This window comes from Strongylocentrotus purpuratus, unplaced genomic scaffold (assembly GCF_000002235.5).
Source record: "Strongylocentrotus purpuratus isolate Spur 01 unplaced genomic scaffold, Spur_5.0 spur5_scaffold_21, whole genome shotgun sequence".
Taxonomy (NCBI): Eukaryota; Metazoa; Echinodermata; class Echinoidea; order Camarodonta; family Strongylocentrotidae; genus Strongylocentrotus; species Strongylocentrotus purpuratus.
Genome location: NW_022145607.1, coordinates 23,506,316 through 23,531,214, shown reverse-complemented (window position 1 = coordinate 23,531,214; position 24,899 = coordinate 23,506,316). Strand labels below are relative to the sequence as shown.

Here is a 24,899-nt window from a genome sequence, read left to right as displayed (position 1 = left end):
ATTTATAATTTCTTTTTTAGTTAAGACAATAATGTATTTAAAAAATAAAAAAAAATTGTAAAATTATTTTTTGTTTTTATCTTTCTTTTTCTTTGCGTTTGTATTTAGATTGTTCATGTGGTATTTTCCACTTTTCATGTATACTTGCCATATTGTATAATATTGTATTTATGTTTAGCATAGGCTAGGTTTACATCATTCCTATTTATCGTTATACTTTTATATTGTTGTTTTGTTGTATTCTGTATTCTTTGTATTATTAAGCTATGTTTGTATTCTTTATTATGTATCATTATCATGACATGTACATGTACATGTGTTGTACTCTCATACCCCAGAAGGGGGTCGAATGAGTCAATAAATTCTATTCTATTCTATTCTACTCAGGCGCGGATCCAGGATTTTCCAATAGGAGGGGCCGGAAATTTAAATATTGCGCAGACCGTTTTTGTCCAACTCAATATACCAATGCTGACAAGGTCATAATAGAAGCACCATACCGGTACATCGGGGGGGGGGGGGGGGGGGGGGGGGGGGCTATAGCCCTTTGCCCGAAAAAGTAATTTTCTGGTTTCACAATTCGGCTAGTGAGCGAAATGAGCGAGCAAAAATTTGAGTATAATATGTATTTTGTGAAAGTATTATTTGTCACCAAAATAAATGAGAATTTTTTTTTTTTAAAATCATATTCGGGCAGCTCGCTGTTCCCCCCCCCCCCATTACTGGCGAAGCGCATAAGCTTTGATGCTTCATTAAATTATTAGAGAAAGAAGACGATTCTTTGTACCATTCTCGTCTCTTAATTAATCCTTGTTGAATTTAGCTTTCCCCCTTCAGCACGAGGCGTGGAAGCTTTTACGTTTTATTAAATTATTAGAGAAAGAAGATGATTCGTTGTTCCATTCTCGACTCTTAATCCTTGTTTTAATTTATTTTTCAAAAAAATTATTAGAGAAAAAGGTCTAGCGACGCCCATGTGCGTACCCTAGATAACACTGAGTGGGTGGGGAAGAGTAAAGTCAGGTGAGAAAGGGGGAAAGAAAAGGAAATGGCGCTAAGTGACAGTAATGACGAATAAGGGAAAACTGTAATCCGGAGATTTGGGGGTCATTCCTGAAGGCTTTGCAAAAGTTATTGAACAGAGGGGGCCGGGCCGGCCGCATAAAATCTTGAGCCGCGGATTCAAAGTTAAACGTTAAAAACAGCCCCTGCGCTACAAAGGTCATCACTCTTTAGTGAGAAATTTGAAAAGGGCACAATATGTTGGATCTCTTTTAAATAGAAGCTATATACTCAACAGTCAGATTTTAAATAAACGGTAGGGCGCTTCACAACTCTTATTTTGCCCTTCATTTGGATTCAGCTCACAACCAACTCGCTTGTGTTTGTATTTGAACTCATGTTGGTAGTAATCATGGACAGGGGCGGCAATCCTGGATCCGCCACGGGGACACGTTCCCCAGGAAATTTAGTAATATAGCTAGAAAGAAATCTAGCGGAAAAAACGTACATATTGAGCTCAGGGATTTTCTAGAATACATGATTTCAGCATTCAACATTGCAAAACAATGTAATAATTTGAATGATGGGAGTGTGTAGGCAAAACAATACAATTACCCAAAGATAGAAATATTGGAACACATAGAATGCAGCTTGGAACATGTACAATGCAATAATTTGAATGATGGGAGTGTGTAGGCAAAACAATACAATTAACCAAATATATATTTGGAACACGTAGAATGCAGCTTGGAACATGAACAATGTAATAATTTGAATGATGGGAGTGTGTAGGCAAAAACAATATTATCCCCTAAAGATAGACATTTTGGAATACGTAGAATGCAGCTTGGAAATGTACAATGCAATAATTTGATTGAGGCAAGTGTGTAGTCAAAACAATACAATTACCAAAAGATAGAAAATTTGGAACACGTAGAATGCAGCTTGGAACATGTACAAACTACAATGCAATAATTTGAAAGATGGGAGTGTGTAGGCAAAACAATACAATTACCAAAAGATAGAAAATTTGGAACACGTAGAATGCAGCTTGGAACATGTACAATGCAATAATTTGAATAATGGGAGTGTGAAGTCAAAATACAATTATCAAAAGATAGAAATTTTGGAACACGTAGAATGCAGCTTGGAACATGTACAATGCAATAATTTGAATGATGGGAGTGTGTAGGCAAAACAATACCCAAAGATAGAAATTTTGAAACACATAGAATGCAGCTTGGAACAGATACAATGCAATAATTTGAATAATTGGAGTGTGTAGGCAAAACAATACAATTACCGAAAGACAGAAATTTTGAAACACGTAGTATGCAGATTGGAACATGTACAATGCAATAACTTGATTGATGCAAACAATGCACCCATGACAAAGATATAAATTTGGGACACGCAAAATGCAGTTTGGAACAGGTTAGATGCAATAACTTATATTGATGCAAGTATGAAGTCACAACAGTACAATACAAATATAGAAATGCACTAACTTAATTGATGCAAGTATAGATGCAATTAATGTATTCAAAACAATACAAGTGTAGTGAAATACATATATTCTCTTGCTTGAATCGGTAGTGCAGATGTGCTGTCATAGCCTAGATAGATGCACAGCGTTTACGGACAGTACATACACACGCCGTGTCGGCACAAGCATAATGCACATTCATTAGGGGGCGTCAACATTTCCTTTACGTAGTGACGTGCGCAAACCTCTACAGGTTCCAAAAGATTGCCCACCGCGCAGCTCCACAAGTTAAATAAAAGTAACATACCTGTTCATTAGTTGGTGTTACATGTGCATGTAACTCCATATTGAAAGTATTCTACTGAAAGACTGGATGAACTCATGACAAAATGTCTTGATATGTTACTATAGTCTTTTGCCCCGCCATGTCCAACGTTGAAATCTGATGAGGCTCTAGGCACATTCATGGGGCACTAGAGGGCGCTTCGCGATTCGCGAGCGTACGAAAATCTGAATGGCCTTGCTGCGGTGGGTCGGCAATAAATAATAATCAGCCCAAAACTTGGATATGGGAGGGTGGAAGGTTATATCTTTTTTATAATGTTATCCGGTCTTACCCCTAACCATCCTATGTTTAATCTATGTAGAAATAACATGCGAGTACGATAAGAGAAACATCGGGCCCATTACTGATGCAACTTTTTAAATATTAGCCTAGAAATGACCACCAAACGGAAAAAAATGACATTTTTTTTCCGACAAATCTTAATAAAATCTGAGTTATAAACAACTCACAACTAGGCTCGGTAATGCAAATACGATTTTCTGAAAATTCAGGTGTGATTTTTTAAGTTTCTTTCAAGTATATTTCTGCGCATCGCAGCGCAAATTTTCTACACTGCTTCAAAATCACCCTTGAAAATTTTTCAAATCTTTCAAATCTTTCAATGCTCAGCCTTAATGTTAATGGTTTAAAGAGTAAACTTGACACTGGACTTTTGGATTTATACTCTAAAAATTTCGATATAATATGTCTCACTGAAACAAAAACAGATACACCCGATCTTTTAAATACTTACTTGTCTGAATATAAATGTCATAGCATACAAAAGAGCTCGAATAAGCAGCAGTATGGTGGTTTTCATGGTATGTGTATTTTAATGAAGAATTCTATTTTTGAGTGTTCTACACGAATTCAGCCTACACTCTCAGAATCCGTCATATGGGTGAAGGTCGGGAGTGAGCTTCTAGGCTTTCCGTTTATTCTTGGTGCTATTTATCTCCCATGTGAGGGATCCATTCATTATTCTCATGAAGTGTTCGATGATTTATGTAATGACATCGTTGATATTAAAAGTAAACATAATGCAACATTTTGTTTATTAGGGGACTTTAATGCCAGAACAGGGATGCTTGATGATTTTTTGGATGTAGATGATTTTGTGGACCAGTCCAGCCTAGGAGCTTGTGATGGTGACTTGGACATGTATGATACAGATATTTTTAATTCTCGTTCTAATAGTGATACAGTTGTTAATAATAATGGCAAGAAAGTTATTGAGATGTGCCAAAGTTTTAATTTAAGAATTGTGAATGGTAGAGCAGGTAGTGATCACACTATTGGAAAGTATACCTGTTTTAATAAGAATGGTGGCCGTAGCACTGTTGATTATGCTATTATGTCAAAACGATTATTTCCATTAGTAAAAGATTTTAATGTTGATATCTTTGATAGATGTTTGTCTGATGTACATTGCCCTATTATGCTGACCTTGCAATCTGAAGATATTTTGAACAGTGATTCATTGAGAAATGAAAGTAGGGAAGCACGCACAGGGCCAGACAAGTCAAATTATCTCGCCTTTCAATGGAATAGTAATAGTATATTAGACTTTAAGCAGCATACTAAAGATTATAGCGAGGTAATGCATAAATATGTAAATCAACTTGAAGCTGATGTTAATCAAGAAGGTATTGATATTGTTTATTCACATAAATTTTGTGCGATATGTTTTTGAGTACGGCAAAGGAAGTTGGTGTGTGTAAATTAAAGCATCATAAAAAAGATGGAAGTAAATCAGGTAACAGTCAGAGTAAGCAAAGTCAACAGCCATGGTTTGATACTGAATGTAGAGATGCTCGGAAGGAATATTTGAATGTTAAAAATAGATGGAAGAGGAAGGTAAAATTGATGAGGAACTCTGATGTTCCTGTTGATTCAAGTAATTATGATGGTGCAGGGAAATCTTATAGGAATTTGTTACGTTGTAAAAAGAGGTTATATTTTCAGGACTTGAATAAATCATTACGTTCATTGCGGACAAAAAACCCTAAGGAATATTGGCAGCTACTGAATGGTAAGAATGAACGTAAGGAGAAAGATATTGGAAATGTTTCATTAAAGGATTTTTTTAAAATCATTTTAGTCGTCTAAGTTATAAGGAGGTTGATGAGCCAGAACCCCCAATTGTTATGCAAGAGTTATCTCAGGAAAATGTTTGTCTCGATGTTCCTATTACTTTGAAGGAAGTTGACATGATGATTAAGAAGCTTAAAAATACTAAAGCTTGTGGAAGGGACTCCTTTAGAAATGAGTTCCTTAAAAGTTGCCCCCTGGAGATTCTTCAGGTTGTAGTTAAGTTCTTTAATGTTGTATTGGATTCTGGTATTGTTCCAACAGAATGGTGTATTGGGATAATTATTCCTATATTTAAGAATAAGGGAGAGAATACAAACCCTGATAATTATAGAGGCATTACTTTATTGAGTTGCTTAGGTAAGCTGTTTACATCAATTTTGAACTATATATAGGATCACTCAGTTTTTTGAGGATGAGAGTTTGTTAGAAGAGCAAGCTGGCTTCCGGTCCAACTATTCAATCACAGATAATGTATATGTTTTAAAGTCTATTATTGATGTTTATTTAAAGAATTCTAAACGCCTTTATTGTGCATTCATTGACTATAAGAAAGCCTTTGATTTGGTTGACCGTGCAGCATTGTGGGTTAAAATGTTTAGAATGGGAGTAAAAGGCAAGATTTTTAATGTTATAAGGAACATGAACATGAACATGTGCTAAATCATGTGTTGATAACGAGGGAGATATGTCCAGTTTATTTACATGCAATATTGGAGTGCGTCAAGGTGAAAACGTCTCACCTCTCTTGTTTGCTATTTATTTGAACGATTTCCAACAATCTATGGGAAACTCGTACAAGGGCTTGGAATTTTTGAATACTATTATTAAAAATAAGTTGCCTTTTGATGGTATTGAAATATACAAGGAGTTATTTTCTTTGTTATATGCTGATGACACAATTATTCTAGCAGAAACTCCTGAAGAGTTGCAAAAAGCCCTAAACGCAGTGAAAGATTATTGTGATACTTGGCACTTAACTGTTAATGCCAGCAAAACAAAAATTGTTGTTTTTTCACGTGGGAAAGTTAGAAGAATTCCAGAATTTGTTTATGATGGTGGTGTACTGGAAGTTGTTTATGACTTTGTATATTTAGGAGTGACGTTTAATTATAATGGTAACTTTAAAAAAGCAATTGCTAAACAGGTCACACAAGCTCGAAAGGCAATGTATAGTATGTTAGTAAAGGCAAAAAGGTTGCATTTATCTGTCGATACACAATGTCATTTATTTGATCACTTAGTTTTGCCAATTCTATTATATGGTGCTGAGGTCTGGGGCTATGAGTGTATAGATCAACTTGAAGTTTTCCAAAGAAAATTTTTAAGAACGATATTGTTTGTAAATAAGTGCACACCTGACTGCATGGTTTATGGTGAAACTGGACGTGGTAAAATACTCGATAAAATTAAGTGTAGGATGATTGGATATTGGGTTAGATTAGTTAAAGGGAAGCAATCAAAGTATTCATTGATTCTTTTTAAGTTTCTGTTGCAGTTGCAAAGTGAAGGACAAAGTTTAGTTAAAATAAAGTCACAATGGGTCGAGTTTCTTGCAGACAGTTTTGACTATGCAGGACTTGGGAACGTCTGGCGAGCTCAAGGAGAAGGATATAGTGCTGCCTGGATTATGAATACTATGAAAACTAGGCTTTCTGACATGTCTATTCAGGAATGGAGCGCAGCTACCTGGTCAAATCGTATTTGCACGAACTATAGGATGTTTAAGAATGAGTTGGTTTATGAAAAATACCTGCAGATATTATGTCAGAAGGAAGCAATAACTTTAAGTATTTAGATGCAGAACACATAGATTACCAGTTAATAAAGGTAGATTTGATGCAAATGTAGTAGATGATTTGCAATGCCCACTCTGTACACCAACAGATACTGGTGATGAATTTCATTATATTTTTGTATGTCCATTCTTTCAAAATGAAAGAAAAATGTATATACCAAATAACTTGTGCGGTAGTAGCTTAAGACCAAGTGCGTTGCACATATGGATAAGGTTTTTAATACAGCTCACGCTTGCCAGCTAAAGAAATTAGCCAAATTTGTTAGAATCATTATGTCATATTTTTCAAAAGATTCAAGGGTAGATGGTACTACTGTAAATGATAGCTCACAAATAAGCAATGTTGTTATAGGCACACTCGTAGCGGTAGGAAGGTGAATTGCCCAGTTCGCCTGATTTGTAAATATGTTTATTTGTTCATATTATCACATGTTTATCATTGTTCATATACATGTTTATTATTGTTCATATTATCACATGTTTATTATTGTTTATATTATCACATGTTTGTCTTTGTTTATATTATCTTATTATGTTTATCAATTTTCATGTTATCACATGTTTATCATTGTTATACTATTGTTATATTGATACTATGTTGTAAAGCTCTCATACCCCGAGAGGGGGTCGATAGTCAATAAAATCTTACAATCTTACAATCTTTTGTATAGTTATAAGAGATCTACCGAGGTTTCTTTGTCGATATAATTTATTATATAGTCTCAATTAGAATTCAGAATTATCTCACTGAAACCGACGATGTTCTCGATCGTAGTTATTTTCACTTTGCCAGCAGACGTTCTAGCGTGGTTTTGGCAAAAAGCTAGCCCGCCACCTTCCCACCTCGAACCTTTCGAGTTCCGCTAAAATTGTGCGCTGCGGAGCTCCAAGGGTGCGTTGGTATCGCTGGCAAACTCTCGGGCGGCTAGCTCCCCACGACGGAACATTCGCGGTATGGCGAGAGTGTGTGTGTGTGAGATACGATTTTGGATTCGAGAACGCACGTACCACAACCGTGCGCGTCATTTTCAGCTGTTGAATGTCTACGACCAATTTTACATGTACGATTTTTAGTACAGATACTTGGTCAGTTTTCTTCTTATATCTTTGGTTTTACAACATTTAAAAATATAATTTCTTCAAATTTGCTCCTGACTCGGTTCAGACTACCGTATGTGTTTTCAAGTCAATTTCTTGAATATATTTTTTTGCATGAATTTGCCTAGATCTACTGGGGGGTGTTTCACTAAAGCCCTAAAATCGATCTAAAATCGATTTGATCGATTTTAAGGGCCTAAAATTGATTTCGATTTTAGCAGCAGTTTCACTAAATAAATAAAATCGATTTTGGCCTTAAAATCGATTTTAAGTTAGAGTGTGATCCATATCAATTTTAAATCAATTTTATCCTTATTCATTGCATTATTGATATGCTATGTTCAGCATTCATTGGTTTCAAAGGCGCAAGTGTCGGCTAGCTTCTATTTGAACATACATCTGAAAATGAAGAACTGTTCTTGGGGGAACAAATCTTTGTTCATAACAATTTAAAAAAAAAAAAATCATCATAGTTAGGCATTATCAATACCAAATGTGGCACTCTGGAGGGGGGGGGGGGGGAGCACAATGGCCCATTTTCCCCTTGACCCTATCTAGCCTGGGGGGGGGGGGGGACCTTATCCAGCCGGCGGCACGGGAGGGGGCCCAATTCGTGAGACAATATTTAGCAGCGAAACAGCCGGCCGATAATTCGCTCAGTGGGGGGGGGGGGGGTAGTGAAAAATTAAAAAAAATATTGGGGGGGGGGGGCCTCGAAAATTTGAAAAATCGCACCCCCCCCCCCTTGAGCACCAGGGGAGGGGGCCCATCTCCCAAAAAAAGGTACAGTTAACATGTTCTTACACGTTTTTTTCTCCAGGGGAGGGGGCCCGGACCCCCCAGGCTATGCAGTTTCAAAATAACCCATGCTAGATAGGGTTTAAGTGCCCCTTTTACATCTGATTAACATCCCTTTTTGTTTATTACAAGTGCACTTTTCCTTCATGTAGTTTGTCCCGTTTCACTTTGTTTTAAAGTTCCTCTTGTTATTTCTAATAACTTTTTATGTTTTCTTCTTAGAAGTGACCCTTTTCCATTTTGTTATGTGCCCCTTTTTCTATATTTTTTTTACCATATGCGCTAACAATTATGTGTCCTTATTTCGTTCATATTCTCTTTTTCTCTCTTATTAACATAAAACGACACTCCCATCACAACGCTTTGCTTACCGTAATTTTGTTTCTTCATGAACATCCCCCCCCCTTCCCCCACAAAAAAAATAAATAAAGAACAAAAATTTATGAATAAACACCAACTTATAACAATAACTCACCGGCATACAAACACACCATTCTTGAATCACATCATTGCCCTTTAACATCATGTAATTATTATCACCATGCACTAGCGTACAATCTCATCTATTCATCCCCCCCCCCCCTTATCTTCTTAAAAGACAAAAAATACATACAAAATAAAATTAACACAGATTTTAAAGTATAATCAATATGTTTATGCTTTAATGAATGAAATCTACATTTTGTAAATGATGAGCATAGCAAACACATTCAAGGGATACAATTACAATATTTTAAATGAAACAAATAAAAGTGCTCCTATAAAAGTATCAGCCAGTTGTTAAAACTACTGCAGCTGATATCTGCCTCTCTCTATTCGAGTTACCTTTATGGAGATTAAAAGAGTAATACTTGTCACAAATATTTCTGTTACTCATACGGTTGTTAATCTAAGGATGATATACATTGTCATGTAAGGTCATGCAGTCGGTGATAATGTGGTTTCTTGATGCAATAGTTTGTCTATATGAAATTAATCATCAATTCTTTTCTATCAGCTTTGACAAAAAATGCTAAGGACAACATAAGTCAGAGTTAATATATTTCCTGCAGGAAAAATCTGTTTTCACTCAATCACAATGTTCTGTTGTTTATTTTGTATTTGTTGTTGTGCAATTGCTACAATAGCACTTTAAGCACCAACAGGTAATTATCGATACATAGTCATGCAAGAAGTGCCTCTAGAAAGAGTTCCAAATAGGTCATCAAACTGCTGCTCAGATGAATTGCTAATCAAGAAATTCCAATTTTATATTTTAAGATTTATTGCCATGAACAAAATTATCTATGTAATGTGAGTTTGGTAACAATAACCTCCATGACAGAATAATAGCTTTTTATGTCTTCTCTTTTCTTCTGCAAGATTCTAAAATTCTGTTTAAAATATAGGAAATCTTGTAAGTATCATTAAAACGTTTACTTCCTTTAAAATATTTTATGTTAACATTTTATCAAACCCAAAACCTCAAACTCGATGGCAAAATTTGAGTACCTTGACTAGAGCATTTTTAAAAGCTTATAGGAATTAATTTGTAAATCTTATTTTACAAGTAGTGTTGGTTGTAAAACGTGACCAGTCCATGATACCAAGATATGTATCTCATTGTGGCTCCTCTTGCTTTTAGCTGGAAAAGGGAGCTTCTATCTGTAGGCTGGCTGATGTTTCATAAGAAGCATAACGTTGCAGGTAATTCAGGCTCTGCAGTCTAGAATAGGAATTGAAAGTTATGTAATAAATGAATCAATTACTAAATACTAGTACAACTTTTCAATCAATCTTCAACTTTTGTATTTATGATTATTTCAAATACTTTAATTGCTAAATAAATAAAGTAGGAGAATAAAAAATAGTTACAGAAGATAAATGATTAATTGTTTGCTTTGGATAAAAAAAATATATCCTTTCATTTACCATTTGTATATGTTTTATCTAACAGAATGGGTAAGATGGGTATTAGACTTCTTACAAGGATTATGAAAAATGATAGATCAATTTTGGTAATTGATAATGCTTACCTTTTCAATTTGAAGAGATGGACAATAAATGTTCATTTGTCATGAACTAGCAGTACATGTAGATGCCATAGCTCTTTATTTTGCAACCTAGGATTTAAAACAGAGATACATATATTTGTTATGAAGAGAGCACATCTATTTTTCAGGAAAGTAATTGTCACTGTATCAAATGTGTTCAAAAGAACATAAGTACATTTTTATCAGTAATTACAACAGTAATTTACATGTATTCGGTCCAAGACATTGTTACCAACCAAATTTTAAGTTTTAGACGTTTGGAAGATTGACTATGGAGTCTAATCTTGATCTTGGATACCCTGCTCTTGAACCAAACACTGTTGTACACAGATTCAATGAACATTCCCCTGTCGTGAGTAGAAGGCAAAGAGGTATAAAACAAACAGAGCAGCTTTCATCATACATATATTCTCGTTACAGTTTGTTCAATCACCTCTTCATTCATTAATTGCTGCCCTATTATTTGTACAATATTAATCAGGCTGGCTGATGAAGTAATTTATCTATGATTTAGACATGTCATAGTTGACTTCCCCCTCACATGGATTTATCAGTTTGCGATTGTACGTAGAAAATTTAATGAAAATCAAGATTTACACACTCAACAACAAATAAGTAATCTATTTATACATAGGTCTTAAGAACCACACACAAAAAAAACTTACCTTTGTTTTATTATTGGTCTGCAAATTTTACTAGTAAGAAGATCACTCCACAAGGCCGCTTAGCACAGTAGGATCTATAGCTGTACACCTAGACATTGAGCTTGAGTACATTCTGCATATCCAAACCCTTTCCTTGAGCCTGAGGCCAAGGAAGAATGAGAAGTCCAAGACTGTAGAGACACGGCAGAAGAGAACTTTTGAGTCTTGGACTAAAGCAAAGGTCTATTTGGTGGATACGACTTGTGGTCCACTCCCATCTTTTAGTCCGACTCTGAAATTAAAAAAAAAAAAAATTAATTCTAGTAGTCTAGAGCTTGGAGTTGGACCGTGTTAGGGACCTTAATACCAGGGACGGATCAAGAGGGGGGGGGGGGGGGGGGGGGCACAGGGGGCACGTGCCCCGGCCCCCCCAAAATGTTCAAATCAGCAAAATTTTCCAAAAATTTACTGACCAACAGGGACGTGCCCCCCCCCCCCCCCTCTTACTGAGTGAATTTGCGGCCGGCGCGATTTTCAAATATTCGGGACCTAAAACAAAAAGAAATACGCTCTTTACCCCCCCCCCCCCCCCCCCACCTCACTTACAGGTCTAGAGTCTACATCTACCCTAGATCTAGATCTATCAAGTATCATGTAGATCTAGACCTAGACTCTAAACTAAATCTACATCTAGAGTAGATCTAGACCTGGGTCTGACAGTAACACTCTAGGACCTCTAGATCTAGATCTAGAGTTTAATTTTCTTTCATAAAATTTTACCTTCAAAACAATAATAGGTCTAGACTCTAGACCTAATCCTATTGATTTTTAATAATTATGCCCTAAAGTAGGGTGTCTGAACGATTTTTCAATTTTCAATTTGGGATCGTTTTTCACCATTTTTGTTTGATATTTGAATAAAAAATGTTATCAGAATAATACATTTCAAATTTCAAGTCTCACCGATGTTTCTATCAAAAGTTACAGCCCTCCAACACGCTGGTATATTCATATCATTTTAGTCAAAATCGACGAAAAAGACGTCCACGCAGAGTGATGTTGTTTTGCTAAATTTAGCCAAACAGCTGTATCGCGCGATATGCAAGCGTATGCATATCGTACGCATGCTGCTAAGCCAATCCGCGACTTGCAGCTTGAGCTACGCTGTCTCCGCGACATGTGCGATTGACTAGTATGGTTGGCGTTCGTCGCACAATAAACCCGGAAGTGAATGCACGTTATAGTCAATGGCAATATCGCGGAGACAACGCACGTTGTCTCCGCGATATTGCCATTGACTATAACGTGTATTCACTTCCGGGTTTATCGAGGGAATTGCCAACCATAATTTCAGTCACTATAATTTGGGGTTTCGTTCGCGCGCGGAGATGTTACGCGATGTAACCATGGTTTGGACTGAGCGGAGCGCACGCCTCCTAATTAGCTGATCCACCAAATAGCGAGAAGGGTATTTTTAAACTGTTATCAGTTGTGATCCCTGGGGGCTAGCGAAAATATAATCACATAGAATTGTTCCTTAGGACTGGGACTACTTATCGATCGGGGCGTCATATCTCAAAAGTGACAAACCTCAGAGTTAGCCAGGACACAATGTTTAAATTGCTGTTTTGACCAAGATATTTTTAGAATTTCGGGGGCTACGCCCCTTTGGAAATATTGGAATTCACCTGCTCTTTCATATGACACCTCATTCATTGATTATCACCTTCAGGATCACAACTGATAAAGGTTTGAATCTCGATTTGGAAAAAAAAAATTGACTTTTTTTGCATGGTCGCGCAATGCACGTAGGCTGCATAGGGATGCGTGTAATCTCTATGGGAAGAATTTTAGCACACAACATCGGGTGCGCGATCAGACACCCTACCTAAAGCCTAGCCCTAGGCCTAGGGCTAGGCCTAATAGATCTAGACCTAGAGTCTAGATCTATCATTTATAATTAGACCCTAGATCTAGACCTAGCTCTAGATCTATAGACTAGACTAGTCTAGATCTAGAGTCTAGAAAATCTAGACCTAGACTAGACTAGTCTCTAGACTCTAGAGTCTATATATCACCAAAAACAAGACAATGCTAAAAAAAATAAGTAGATCTAAGGGATATAGACTCTAGAGTCTATCTAGGGCCTAGGCCTACATCTTGATTCTAAGCCCAAATCTACAACTAGTAAGTAGCATAACTAGTAAAACCACAATAGAACTGCAAGAATAAACTAGACTAATGAGTTTGTACCTGTCTGTCCTAACCGAATAATAAACCTCGTTAGGTAATTACTATTGAACCTGCATGAATTTATATGAATGGGACTGAAATGGTTGAACCGGTGCAATTCGTCCACTTGGAGAGTGATATAAATTGATTTTATTTAAGATTTCGTTCAGTTACACAAAAATGAAATTGCATAATAATGAGAGGAACATTTTTCTTCTTCCAAAATAACAGATTTGTTATCAACAGAATTTATATTTTCAAAGAAAAACAGATTTTACTTACTTTTCAAGGACTCTCACTGTAGTTTAGCAAGGCCATTTTGTGATCGATTTACCCCAAATTGACTAGCCTTGATTGCAGACACCTAAAAATCTATTTTAGCTTAAAATCGATTTGATGAAACAGCTCACACGTATCGGTTTTAAGCTAAAACTGATTCGGCCTTAAAATTGATTTTAAAAATCGAAATCGATTTTAGTTGATGAAACACCCCCTGATGCACATATCGTGCACCTAGCATGATTCAGGCTTTTCTTTGAAGGAACGATGCATTTCCATTTCTTACTGTATTCTTCTTTAAAAGTCTGTAACTTCTTGCCACGCTTCTTAGTTGTGGAAGACATGATGATTGATATCTAAATCCAACCAACATGAGTTCAGATTGTCGACGAAAATCGACGAACGCTGTGACAGCCTGTGAGAAATCCGACAGTGTACACGGCGCTAGCGTAGCGAGGCCTGGCGCTGGCCGCGCGCTAGCGGCGCGGCCAAGAGAGGTATTTCACCCGGCCCCCGCTCGCGAAGCTGTCTTTCTCTGCTGGGCATGCACACACGCACACAGTCAGAATATACAAAGACACACATGTATGCACCTGCACTGTGATAGGGGTGTGCTAGATAACAAATTGTCCAATCGGAAGCCCTATGGGATTTCTATGCATGGATTCAAGGATGGCTGCGCTGCAATAGTCAAAAGTACGTGCTAAACCTGAAAGTGCTAATTTTGAAAATCGGCAAAATCGGCAAAACCCGGGATTTATGGTATGAAAATCGTACCGCCCGTAATCGGCCGATTTCCCGTAGAAATTACGGGAAATCCGTACTAGTTGGCATCTCTGCTATTGGTGTTCTAACATTCCTGCTAACTTTGCTTGGTGAGAGGATTACTTCATCGAAGACCATTATTTTCCTGCTACTTGCTACTATGTGACTTCTCCTGCAAGCTGGATGTCTCTACGATATTGTGTGAACAACTTGTTGTTGTTTTTAAGTTCTTCGCCTTGTTGATATTTTGTTAGGTTGTCCGGAGCGTAACTGTTGCATCTTTCTCGAGGGATGCCAATTCTCAATCATCATATTTTTCAAATGCACATGATATTGATTTGTATTTCCATGTGCTATAGTTCTTAATTTGAACATCTATCATTTTGTTTTATACTAATGTTCTAATTTTGATATGGTCTATAGCCCATATTAATTGTATTTGCCTGTTTACCATGCTATACACAGACTTTTGTTTACATGTGTGAACTTATTCTGTGTATTTTGCTATTTTGCCTTTCTGATATTGATTGTATGTTTATTGCTTTTGCTTTTACTTGACATATTGATGTGTCTCTATTATGGGATGGCACAATAACACACACAGTGTTTCAAGTCCCTCTCCTTACCATCCTCTTTTTGTTACCCTTTACTTTCCAGGCGCTACTTCACCTGTGCCTGCCCTCATCGATTATTCATACCCCTTGTCATTAGTGAATCAAAAACTTTTGAACAAGTTGCCATGCTTGCGGGAACTTAACGTTTACCCTCCCGCACATTCTTCTCCCGTCTATCCACTGGGTTGTATAATCACTGCTTCTCATTTCCTAGACCCTGCATTTCCCGTGTCCTGTGAATTCCACGTTGCTAGTGATATCGAGCCACTTGTTATTTTAGGTAATGACTATTTCTCTCGATTAGCTTCATTGTACGATTTTCACATAGACAACGTTTCTGGTATCTCCCTCTCTTCCCTCCTATACGACTCTGTATCTGGTCTCTCCTTTTCTTCTGTTCGTATTTCTTTTCTTCATCCCAGCTTAGTATCCTTTTTAGATCCTTTCTCTGACTGTCATCCATCTAACTGTCAGAAGCCTTTTGTTGACATTCCCGCTGAACAGATCACAACCTTCCCGGAGCCTTGCTGTAATACCCCCATTCTTTCTCCCACTAATTATGTTTCCACTGAGAACTCCTCATCTCTCCCAACTGATGCCCACCTGCCCAGTGATACCCCTTCACCGAAGCATCCTATCCATGCCCCTATGTCCCTCGATCCAGTTCTAGGGACTGTCCTCTTGACACCTCGTTCGGCAATTGAGTCTGTAATCAGAATCCCATTACTATTTCTCCAGGATGTTTCGAGGCTTGCCAGAACACCAACTCTCTATCCACCATCTCCTGCTTCACGGCTCCCCTCCATCCCCGTAACCCTGCATTCTAATACCCATTGCCCATCCTTACCTCATGGTCCAGGTCCCCCTTTCGTCCCATATTACCATAAAGAAAAAGCTACTACTGGTTAATGACCCTGATTTTGTCTTGATCTTGATTCGCCTTTAATTCCATTACTCCCATTCATCGTATTTAAGTTTATTACAACTTTCATTTGGTAACATTGGCTTTAAACGATAATTAGCTGTACAATATCTTTTCTTCAGATATGTTTAACTTTTAATACAATGATGAAACACATTGAGATGTAATTTGTAATTTGAATGACTGGCCATCATCTAAATTATCTTTGCCTTCCTCTGTTTCTGTTTCTGTTGCATTCAATGTATGTGAACAAAATTATGATTCACCACCACCCCTCTCTATTACAACCTACAGCTATGAGTATTATGACTTTCCAGTGACATTAAAATATTTTTGCATTATCAAATGTTGATATTTTATGTTGTTCCTTTTAATTCATCCATCTTTTTGTGCGAGAGCAATATTTCCTAAATCGTGTTTTTGCTAGCTTGGTTTACTCTACCTTTACCCAATCTTACAGAGTTTGTTACCATGATTATTGTAGATTAATAGTATTTGCCATGCCCTTGTATACACCTGGCAAATGATATTTTGTTATTGTTATTTACACATGTTGGCATAATTTCTTTACAACATGGTTAGAACCGCACTTTTCCCCAAATTTGATTAGAAATTTCATGCAGCATTATCAGCCTGTGCTTTATATGTAATTTGTTTATTATGATATGTGAATGTATCATTAATTTTGGTAGTTGGCTTAAAGCAGGAAATAATTCATGTTCTACAAAGTCATTTTGAACATATTTTCGGCTATTCGATAGCTATTTAGCTACATTCATTTTCTTTATTTCAACATATCAGTTTTCATTGTGTGTTTATGTTATCGGCATTTTTAGGTTTTACTGTACTGACTTATATTCACATGTTTTGATAGAAACGGCATAGAATTGTATGCTTTGTTTTGCTAGCGATTTTGCTTTTCCATTTATAATCCCTATTATATTCTAGTCTTCAGTGTATTTTCATTTATGTGTTCCATTTTTTTGTTATCGTATAATGGTACCTCTCTTTGTAGTTCAGTTAAGAATTTAGTTCAATGGTTTGATTTTATTGATTCCAGTTTTATGTTTCCAATTATAACTGCAGCATAATCACAGTTTCGTTTTCCCAGTAGGTCAATTAAAATACTGTTTGTCATGATAAAATCAAATTTATATGAGTGGATGACTCCACTTCTTCTTTAAAAGTAGGATTTTTGTTCTTAAACATAAACCCGGCTGTTGTCATCTTGATCAATTATTACATGTACTTCCAACCAGGAATGTATACTGGTCAATCTGACCTAAGGTCATGAGTCATGTTGTGGTAATGTCTATCCGGATGGTAATAATTCCCCTAATTCAGGTCCAGAGTAGGCTACATTTACATACAGTACATGTATAATTAATTGAGTTTCTTTTAGTCAGTGCTTTGGTATATCACTTTTGTTGCTGTATGCACATTTAATTGAAGTTATGGTGTTTTATATTTTAAGACTGTTACATACTTTGAGTAGTTTGCACTATTTCCTTACGCAATTATTCCATAAGCCACAAGTGGGTGTGACTCTTCCATTTGCCTGTAATTGCAAATAATATTTTACTTTATATATTTTTATATAAGTGTTTACACATTCTATCGCCTTTTTTTTATAATACAGGGAAACCTGCTTTAGCGACAACCTGCATAGAATGGCCACCAGTCTGTAAAGACCACATTTTTTGTTTCCCTTAAATAGTGTTGTCATTGACACATGTAATATAGGAACCTGTACATGAAGACCACCTGCTGAAAAGACCACCTTTCTTGTCTCCCTTGAGGGGTCTTTATATACAGGTTTCCTTGTATAAATGGAGTCATATGTTTATCCAAAAGTCTCTCTTTTACCCTGTAACCTTACCTGTTTAGATATTGAATGATAGATCTTTTTCTGTTGCCAGTAAGGATTGTCCAGATCAGATTTCTTGTGAGTGTAAGTTCTTGTCGTTTCTCTCCTCACATCCGACTGCAGAATAAAAAACAAGAAAGAAAGAAAACCTGATTTACATTCAAACCTGCTACATAGTACATGCACCACTGATAAACATACCTTTACCTTTACCCAAGATTCTGGAACAGTGAAAAAACATATACGGGGGTTCAAGGCGAATTTGCCCCCGAAATGCCCAAAAGAGCCCCGAAAAAATCAGAAAAGAGCCCCTGTAAATTTGCATAGAGTTCAATGCAAAACAAATTTTAGAGTGTTATTTTTATGCAGGCAAGCTTGAAAAGTAGCCCCCGAAAAATAAATATTAATTTTTTCCCTGTAATCTGGAAGAATGCTGTGCTCTCAGCAGTCGGGCTTCAAGTTCAATTTCGTGTTTCTTCCTTCTTGTAGTTGGGTGTCTTCATCTTGGTAAGTTGTCTGGCTCAATTCTGTGTCGGTTATTCTACTCATGTATAAAACCCTGTAAACAATGATTTCAAGAATCATATTATTCCTAGACCCTAACAGGAAAATTCAGTTAAGTATTACTACTAGTATACTGATGAGTATACTGAATACTGATGAGGCTACCCTGGGTAAACAAGACATAGAGTAAAGGAGCCGGTTTTCGGCCACTTAAGACAAAATCCTATTTTTTGGACCCTTTACTTCCTATTTATTATCATTTTTTGTTCAAATCATGAAGCAAATATTATTATTATTTAAACAAAACAAGAATCCCAGAAAAAAATCATGAATTGCCATGACAATATTCATTTCAATTTTCACTGTTTCGGAGTCAGTTTTCGGCATAGCGTACCAGTTTTCGGCCGCATGTACAAAGTCAATAGGAAGCGCGCGCACGCGCCGTGCGTTTCCGCGCTGATCTATAGCACTAGCGGGCGGAGCAGGTATCCCACGCCGGAGCTCCCCGGAGCTCGCCAGGCCGAAAACTAGTACTGCGGAGATCGGATATTGGAATCTGAATTAGACAGAGATATCGTGTGTGCGTTGCGGTGTGCGGCTGCATTGATTTAATACATGCGATGAGATACTTTTGAGCTTGCGACTAGCACAAAATCGGGCTCTAAATCTGAAAAATACTTGAAATAAAGCTCATTTTATGGTACCCATATTTCACACGTAAGATACTCGATTTTTCAGATTCGGGTAGCGGGACCGCCGATTACATCGCTAAAATGTGATATTTTAGGATATATTTTTCATTGCAAATGTGGTTCTTCAGTGACACTGGCATGGTATGGTATGTGTGGGATATGTGTTATGCTATTATGCGATGTATTTTAGAGGGATTTTACCTTGCATCGGCCAATCGGCCGAAAACTGGAGCTGGCCGATTACCGGCTCCTTTACTCTATTATTATTATTACTAGCAGGACCCGTGGAAAATCCACGGGATTCTAGGGGAGGGGGCCAAATAGATAGATAGATAGAGGCCTATGTGCTATCCAAAAAAATTTTTGGATTATCTTTATATAGAGAATTTTATATTATATGCTGTTTGACCATGAATGGCGCATCGTAAAACAAACTATGTCAGATAGGATCTCGATAATTACGATTTATTTGCATTATTATTGTTGTGATTTCAATGTAGTTTCATATAAAGACTACATTTGCAGAGGCTTTGATTATGATTATGTTGGCATTGTTCACAAAATGTGTATAATTATTTTCAAAGTAAAGATTTTACGCGAAAAATCGGACGGTTTGTGCACAAATTGACTCGACTGTGTGTGGGACTGTGAGCGTAGAATCCAGGGAAAGATTATTTTTTTTCGGGGACTCGATCTATATCAAATTTTGGGAAAGAAATTTGGGGGGCTACTTTTTTATCTTTCGGTGGCTCATTTTTCTTGAGCTAATTTTTCATTAATTCATTTAAAGATGCAATTTGTTTAGTTTAGTAGCGAAGTGTTACGTAAAAAAAGGCGTACTTTCTGCGTCAAGTTTCTACGCCGAAAGTACGCGAATTTTGTTAAACATATTAAATTGTTTGCGTCCATCTTGCGTACTTTTTTGCGTCCCTCAGGGTATAGTAACGTAGGCCAGCGTACTCTCAGCTCAGCGTAGTTGGTACGCAACTCTACTATGGACCCCATGCCAATTAGTGACCGACCTGCCAGTGTCAAAAATAAGGCATTAAAAATATGCTCATCTGACCGTAATTAAATGCCTAAAACCCCTGAGCTTTCGGGGGTTCAGCCCTTTGTACCCGTGGACACCACGCCTGCACTTAAATCGCTTTGAGTTACCTGATCCCCCTCCCCCCCCCCCCATACTTTAAAAATTGATTTGATGCAAGAACTGTATCATACTAAAAGTATTATCATGTTTTTTAACGACCATGACGACCGTCTGATTTTCTTGTGAAAAATGATTATCGAAATTCAATATACAACTATACATGGCCAGAATAATCACAATCCAAGCCCAGGTTTCATACATCTATTCACGAAACTATATTGAAATTGGGGCAATAAAAGCAATTTCAAAGTGTAGTTTAGACTCTCCTCACACCCACGGACAGACCTGGCTACTCCGGTCACCGCTACTCCATGCTCACACACTCAGCTCCGACAGCACCGCCGACAGCGGCGCTCAGCTGCCGTGGCAATACACTGTGGACTCAAGGCAGTTTGCAACTGAACTGTCACGTGAAGGCGTACTATCACAGATCTATTTGCGCTATTCTTGTTGTGATTTCGATGTAGTTTTCATGAAAAGACCAATAAAACAGAAGCTTGGACTATGATTATGTTGGCATAGATCACAGAATTTGTATAATTATTTTCAGAGTAAAGATTTTACGTGAAAATAGGTCCATGGTTTGCGCCAGTTGTCGCAATCGCCTCGACTCGAATCGACTGTGGTGTGTGCATGTGTGTGACCCGAGAGCGTGTACTGTGGGCGCCTGTTCTACAAAGCATATCCTATAGAAAGACGCATAACACGGGTAAGCTCAACCCGTTGAGCGTACATATTGGCTACATCCCATCACCCGAGTGAGTCGTCTGTTGATGTGTATTTCTCTTACATGCTACAAAGCGAATCCTATAGCAAGAGGCCTTACTCGGGATATGCCGCAGCCTTTACAATGAGACTTGCTACACCCGTTGACGCGAGTGGATTCTCGTCCATCGTGTGTCTCTTCGTCTCTCTTTGATAATTAGACAGAGGGCGGGTGCACGCCTTGCCGACTCGCTCTCGCGGGTTCGTCGCCTCCTCGCCATCCGCGACGCCCGCCGTGCTCTCGTCCGCCCGTCCTCCCCGGCCGCCCCGAAACCGCGTTTAAGGGCGTGGACGTCGATCGCGGGGTCGACGTGGCACGCGGGTTACGGGAGACAGGCCTCGTGGAATTGTACCGCCCTCCCCGCGCCACGGCGGAGGCGGGCGGGGGCGGGGAAAGACGTTTTTGAGGAACCATTTTGGCCCGTGTTGGACCCCCCGCGGCGATTTTGCGTATTAGTGATATAGACTAGCAGGACCCGCGGAAATCCGCGGGATTCTAGAGGTGGGCGGGGGGGGGGGGGGGGGTGTAAATAGATATATAGAGACTGTCTAAATTAAAACCACCAAGAACTTTATTTGCCATTCAGGCCATTAAAAAAATATAAATGTTTAGCGTCCCCGCCCGCTTCCTTTTTGGGGGCCGCCTCCTATTTTTTTTTTGAAAGAAAAAAAAACAGCGTCCCCGCCTGCTTCCTTTTTTTTTTTTTTTTTTTTTTTTTTTTTTTTTTTTTTTTTTAATATTTTTTTGAAAGATAAAAAACATGAAAAGCACTGCTAAAATGTATTTCTGATTTTAAATAAGAAAAAAAAAAATTGTCGGCCGCCATCTTGAAAAATAGCCCGAATGTCAGGGAAAAATGTACGGAGCGGCCATTTTGAAAGAAAAAAAAAAGGGCCTCCTCCTTCCCATTTTTCGAAAAAACAGGATGCTAAAAATGTTTTTTTTTTAATTTGGCCTTATATAAAAATTGAAAAAACGATCCAACTGTACCGGTAATTATTCTTTAAGCCACTGGAACTGCGTAGAGTTCCGTAGTGTGGCGTACCGACTATGCAGAAATTAGGCTGCGTATTAATGGGAAAATAGTCCCTGCGTAGGTTATGCGTAGGCTGGCGTACAGGTTTGCTTATGGTTGCTTACTGTGTGGAAAGCTTTTACTGCTTTGTCGATCTGGCGTAGGGTAGCGTACTGTTGCGTAGGCATGTAGCGTAGTGTTGCGTAAAAAGGCTGCTTTCTGCGTCAAGTTTCTACGCCGAAAGTACGCAAAAAAAATTAAACATGTTGAATTGTTTTCTTTCATCTTGCGTACCCCTTTTCGTTCCTCAGCATATAGTAACGTAGGCCAGCGTAGTTTGTACGCAACACTACGCAACTCTACGTATTGACCCCACGCCAATTAGTGACCCGCAAGTGTCACAAATAAAGTATTAAAAATATGCTCATCTGACCCTAATTAAACACCTAAACCCCCCGAGCTTTCGGGGGTTTATGGACTCTTGAAACCCGTGGACCCCACGCCTATATTATATATACACTCAACTCGCTGCGATCTGATCTCGATCTCCCACACCCCCTCCCCCAACTTTGAAGAACGTAACCCCCGAGCTTTTGGGGTTTTTATGGCCCCTTGAAACCCGTGGACCCCACGCCTATATTATATATACACTCAACTCAGGACCCGCGGAAATCCGAGGGATTCTAGAGGGGGGTGCAGGCAAAAAATTAAGTTTTTCATTTCGGGGGCTCCATTTCAAATTTTTGGGAAATTTTCGGGGACAACTTTTTCCAACTTTCGGGGGCTCTTTTTTCTGGGGCTACTTTTTCATTAATTCATAAAAGGATAGGCCTACACTTTGTTGAGATTTGTTTAGTAGGCTCAGGACAGGTTTCAGGCTTCCTATACTTCATAATTGCCTATTTAAAAAAAAAAAAAATTTCTAGTTCAATAACTAAGTTTTCATGCATTGATTTGATGCAAGAACTGTAACATAATAGACCCTAGATTGTGATTATTTCTGACCATGAATTTCGATAATCATTTTTCAAAGTAAAATTTTCACAAGAAAATCAGACAGTCGTTTAAAAACGTAAACATTAGTAATACTTTTACTAATTCTAAGATCAGGTTTCGTAAATCTATTCACGAAACTATATTGAAATCGCGGCAATAATGATGCAAACCAACAGATAACAATTTCAAAGTGTCAAATCTATTCGACTCGAGCTCAGCTCAGCTGAACTCACACACACACACACAGTGTAACTCCAGAAAGCTCGAACACCGGCGCCGCAGGCCTCGGACGCCTGCGGTGCGCGGAGCCGGTGTTGGAGCTTGCTGGAGTTAAATTGCAGCTCACACACACTGCACAGCAGCACTGCACTGACTGAAGGCAGCTTGCGACTGAATTGTCAGTCCAATGGTTTTCTTGTGAAAACTTTCCTTTAGAAAATGATAATCAAAATTTAGTAGCATGGCCGTAATAATCACAAAATAAGCTTTCATTTCATACCTCCATTCACGACACCTATATAAAAATCGCGGCAATAATGATGGAAATAGGTCCCTAAGTTTGGACGTGGACGGGAAGCTTCGTGTGTATCTCTGTGGCTCGTGCAGCTACTATACAATGGATATCCTATAGAAAGATGCTTTACTCGGGTAAGCCCGACCCTGTGCGTCGTGCATTTAATACGCAACTTAATGTGAGTGGACAGTCATCGGTCGTGTGTCTACGGATGTCATGTTGAATATCCATGAGGTATCTCTGTCGTCACGCATATCCTGCATTATGCATATCGCGTCTGTTTTCGCCCTGGACGTCGACACGGAGGAGGACCTCGGGCGGAGTATAGCCAATTCCACAGAGTAGACTCTCCCGCGGACGATGGCACAGGGCACGGGTACCCCGAGGGGAGGGTTCAGAAGAGGGGTCTGAAGAAACACCATATCGTAACACCCTTTTGAACCCTTTCTCATCTCTCACCTTTTCCCCCTCTTATTCTTAAACTTGTAAAAAGGCAATTTAGAATCATGATCAAGTTTTACCAGGCCTGGTTCTCATATTTTTTATTTCTTTCTTTTTCACATTTTTGTGGGAATCACACATCATTCATTGTCGTGGTTCTTGATGAAAACCCCGTCATGAGTTCTTTCTTACCACTGAGTTATGCGCAATTAGAAAAGATAGCGCCCTGACGATAAAGTTCAGCATATGACGCTACACGACCTTGTCATAATCACATACATAGGCCTACATGAAGGTCTAGACCTATTCAACAAACATAGAAACACATTACTGGGACTGCTATATACTCTTCATGTCGATAAACGATTGGAAACCTTCCGGTATCTCAATGAAATAGACACTTACGTGAGTAGAAAAACTTGCATGTTGAGCCAAATGTGTGCAGCTACATGACAGTTGGACATTTCTATGAGAAATGCTTTGAAAAATCGGCGATATTCGCCCTCCTTTCGAACAGGCTCTTCGCACGAACGCTGCCATCTTGACGTGACCCGAGCAATAACGTTATAATGATCGGACACTTATAAGCAGCGGGCCTTGCCCCCCCCCCCCCCCCCCCCCCCCCCCCCCCCCCCGGGCCGAAAAAAAAAAAAAGTAAGTAAACCAAACAAATTTGTGAACATAAATTTACCTTTTATTTAATCAAAGGGGGGGGGGGGGTCAGTTAAAAAAAATGTAAATTTATTCATTTTAAAAATAGTGATGAGATAATTACCTATGCTAGCTAATCAAATACGCTTTATCAGATAGTCTATGCCAAAGTTATCATAAAGTAAACTATTGACTTTATCAAATGAACTTTTTAGA

General features: G+C 38.2%; 1 protein-coding gene across 3 annotated transcripts in view; it reads right to left on the bottom strand.

Annotated features, from left to right (window-relative positions):
* LOC577121 (ATP-binding cassette sub-family B member 7, mitochondrial) overlaps positions 1-24,598 on the bottom strand; it is a 46,746-nt gene extending 22,148 nt beyond the window's left edge. For 2 of the 3 annotated variants that reach the window (XM_030995406.1, XM_030995408.1), the window contains exons 1-2: positions 24,438-24,598; positions 17,967-18,071 (exon numbers count right to left, since the gene is read on the bottom strand). In XM_030995406.1, coding sequence (XP_030851266.1) covers positions 17,967-18,071; positions 24,438-24,572 — 240 coding nt within the window. In that variant the 5' untranslated portion in view covers positions 24,573-24,598. Of the gene's footprint in view, positions 1-2,795; positions 2,965-17,966; positions 18,072-24,437 lie in introns of those variants that run through there. The other variant, XM_030995407.1, reaches the window with a different exon arrangement.
* Between the last annotated feature and the right edge of the window lie 301 nt (positions 24,599-24,899).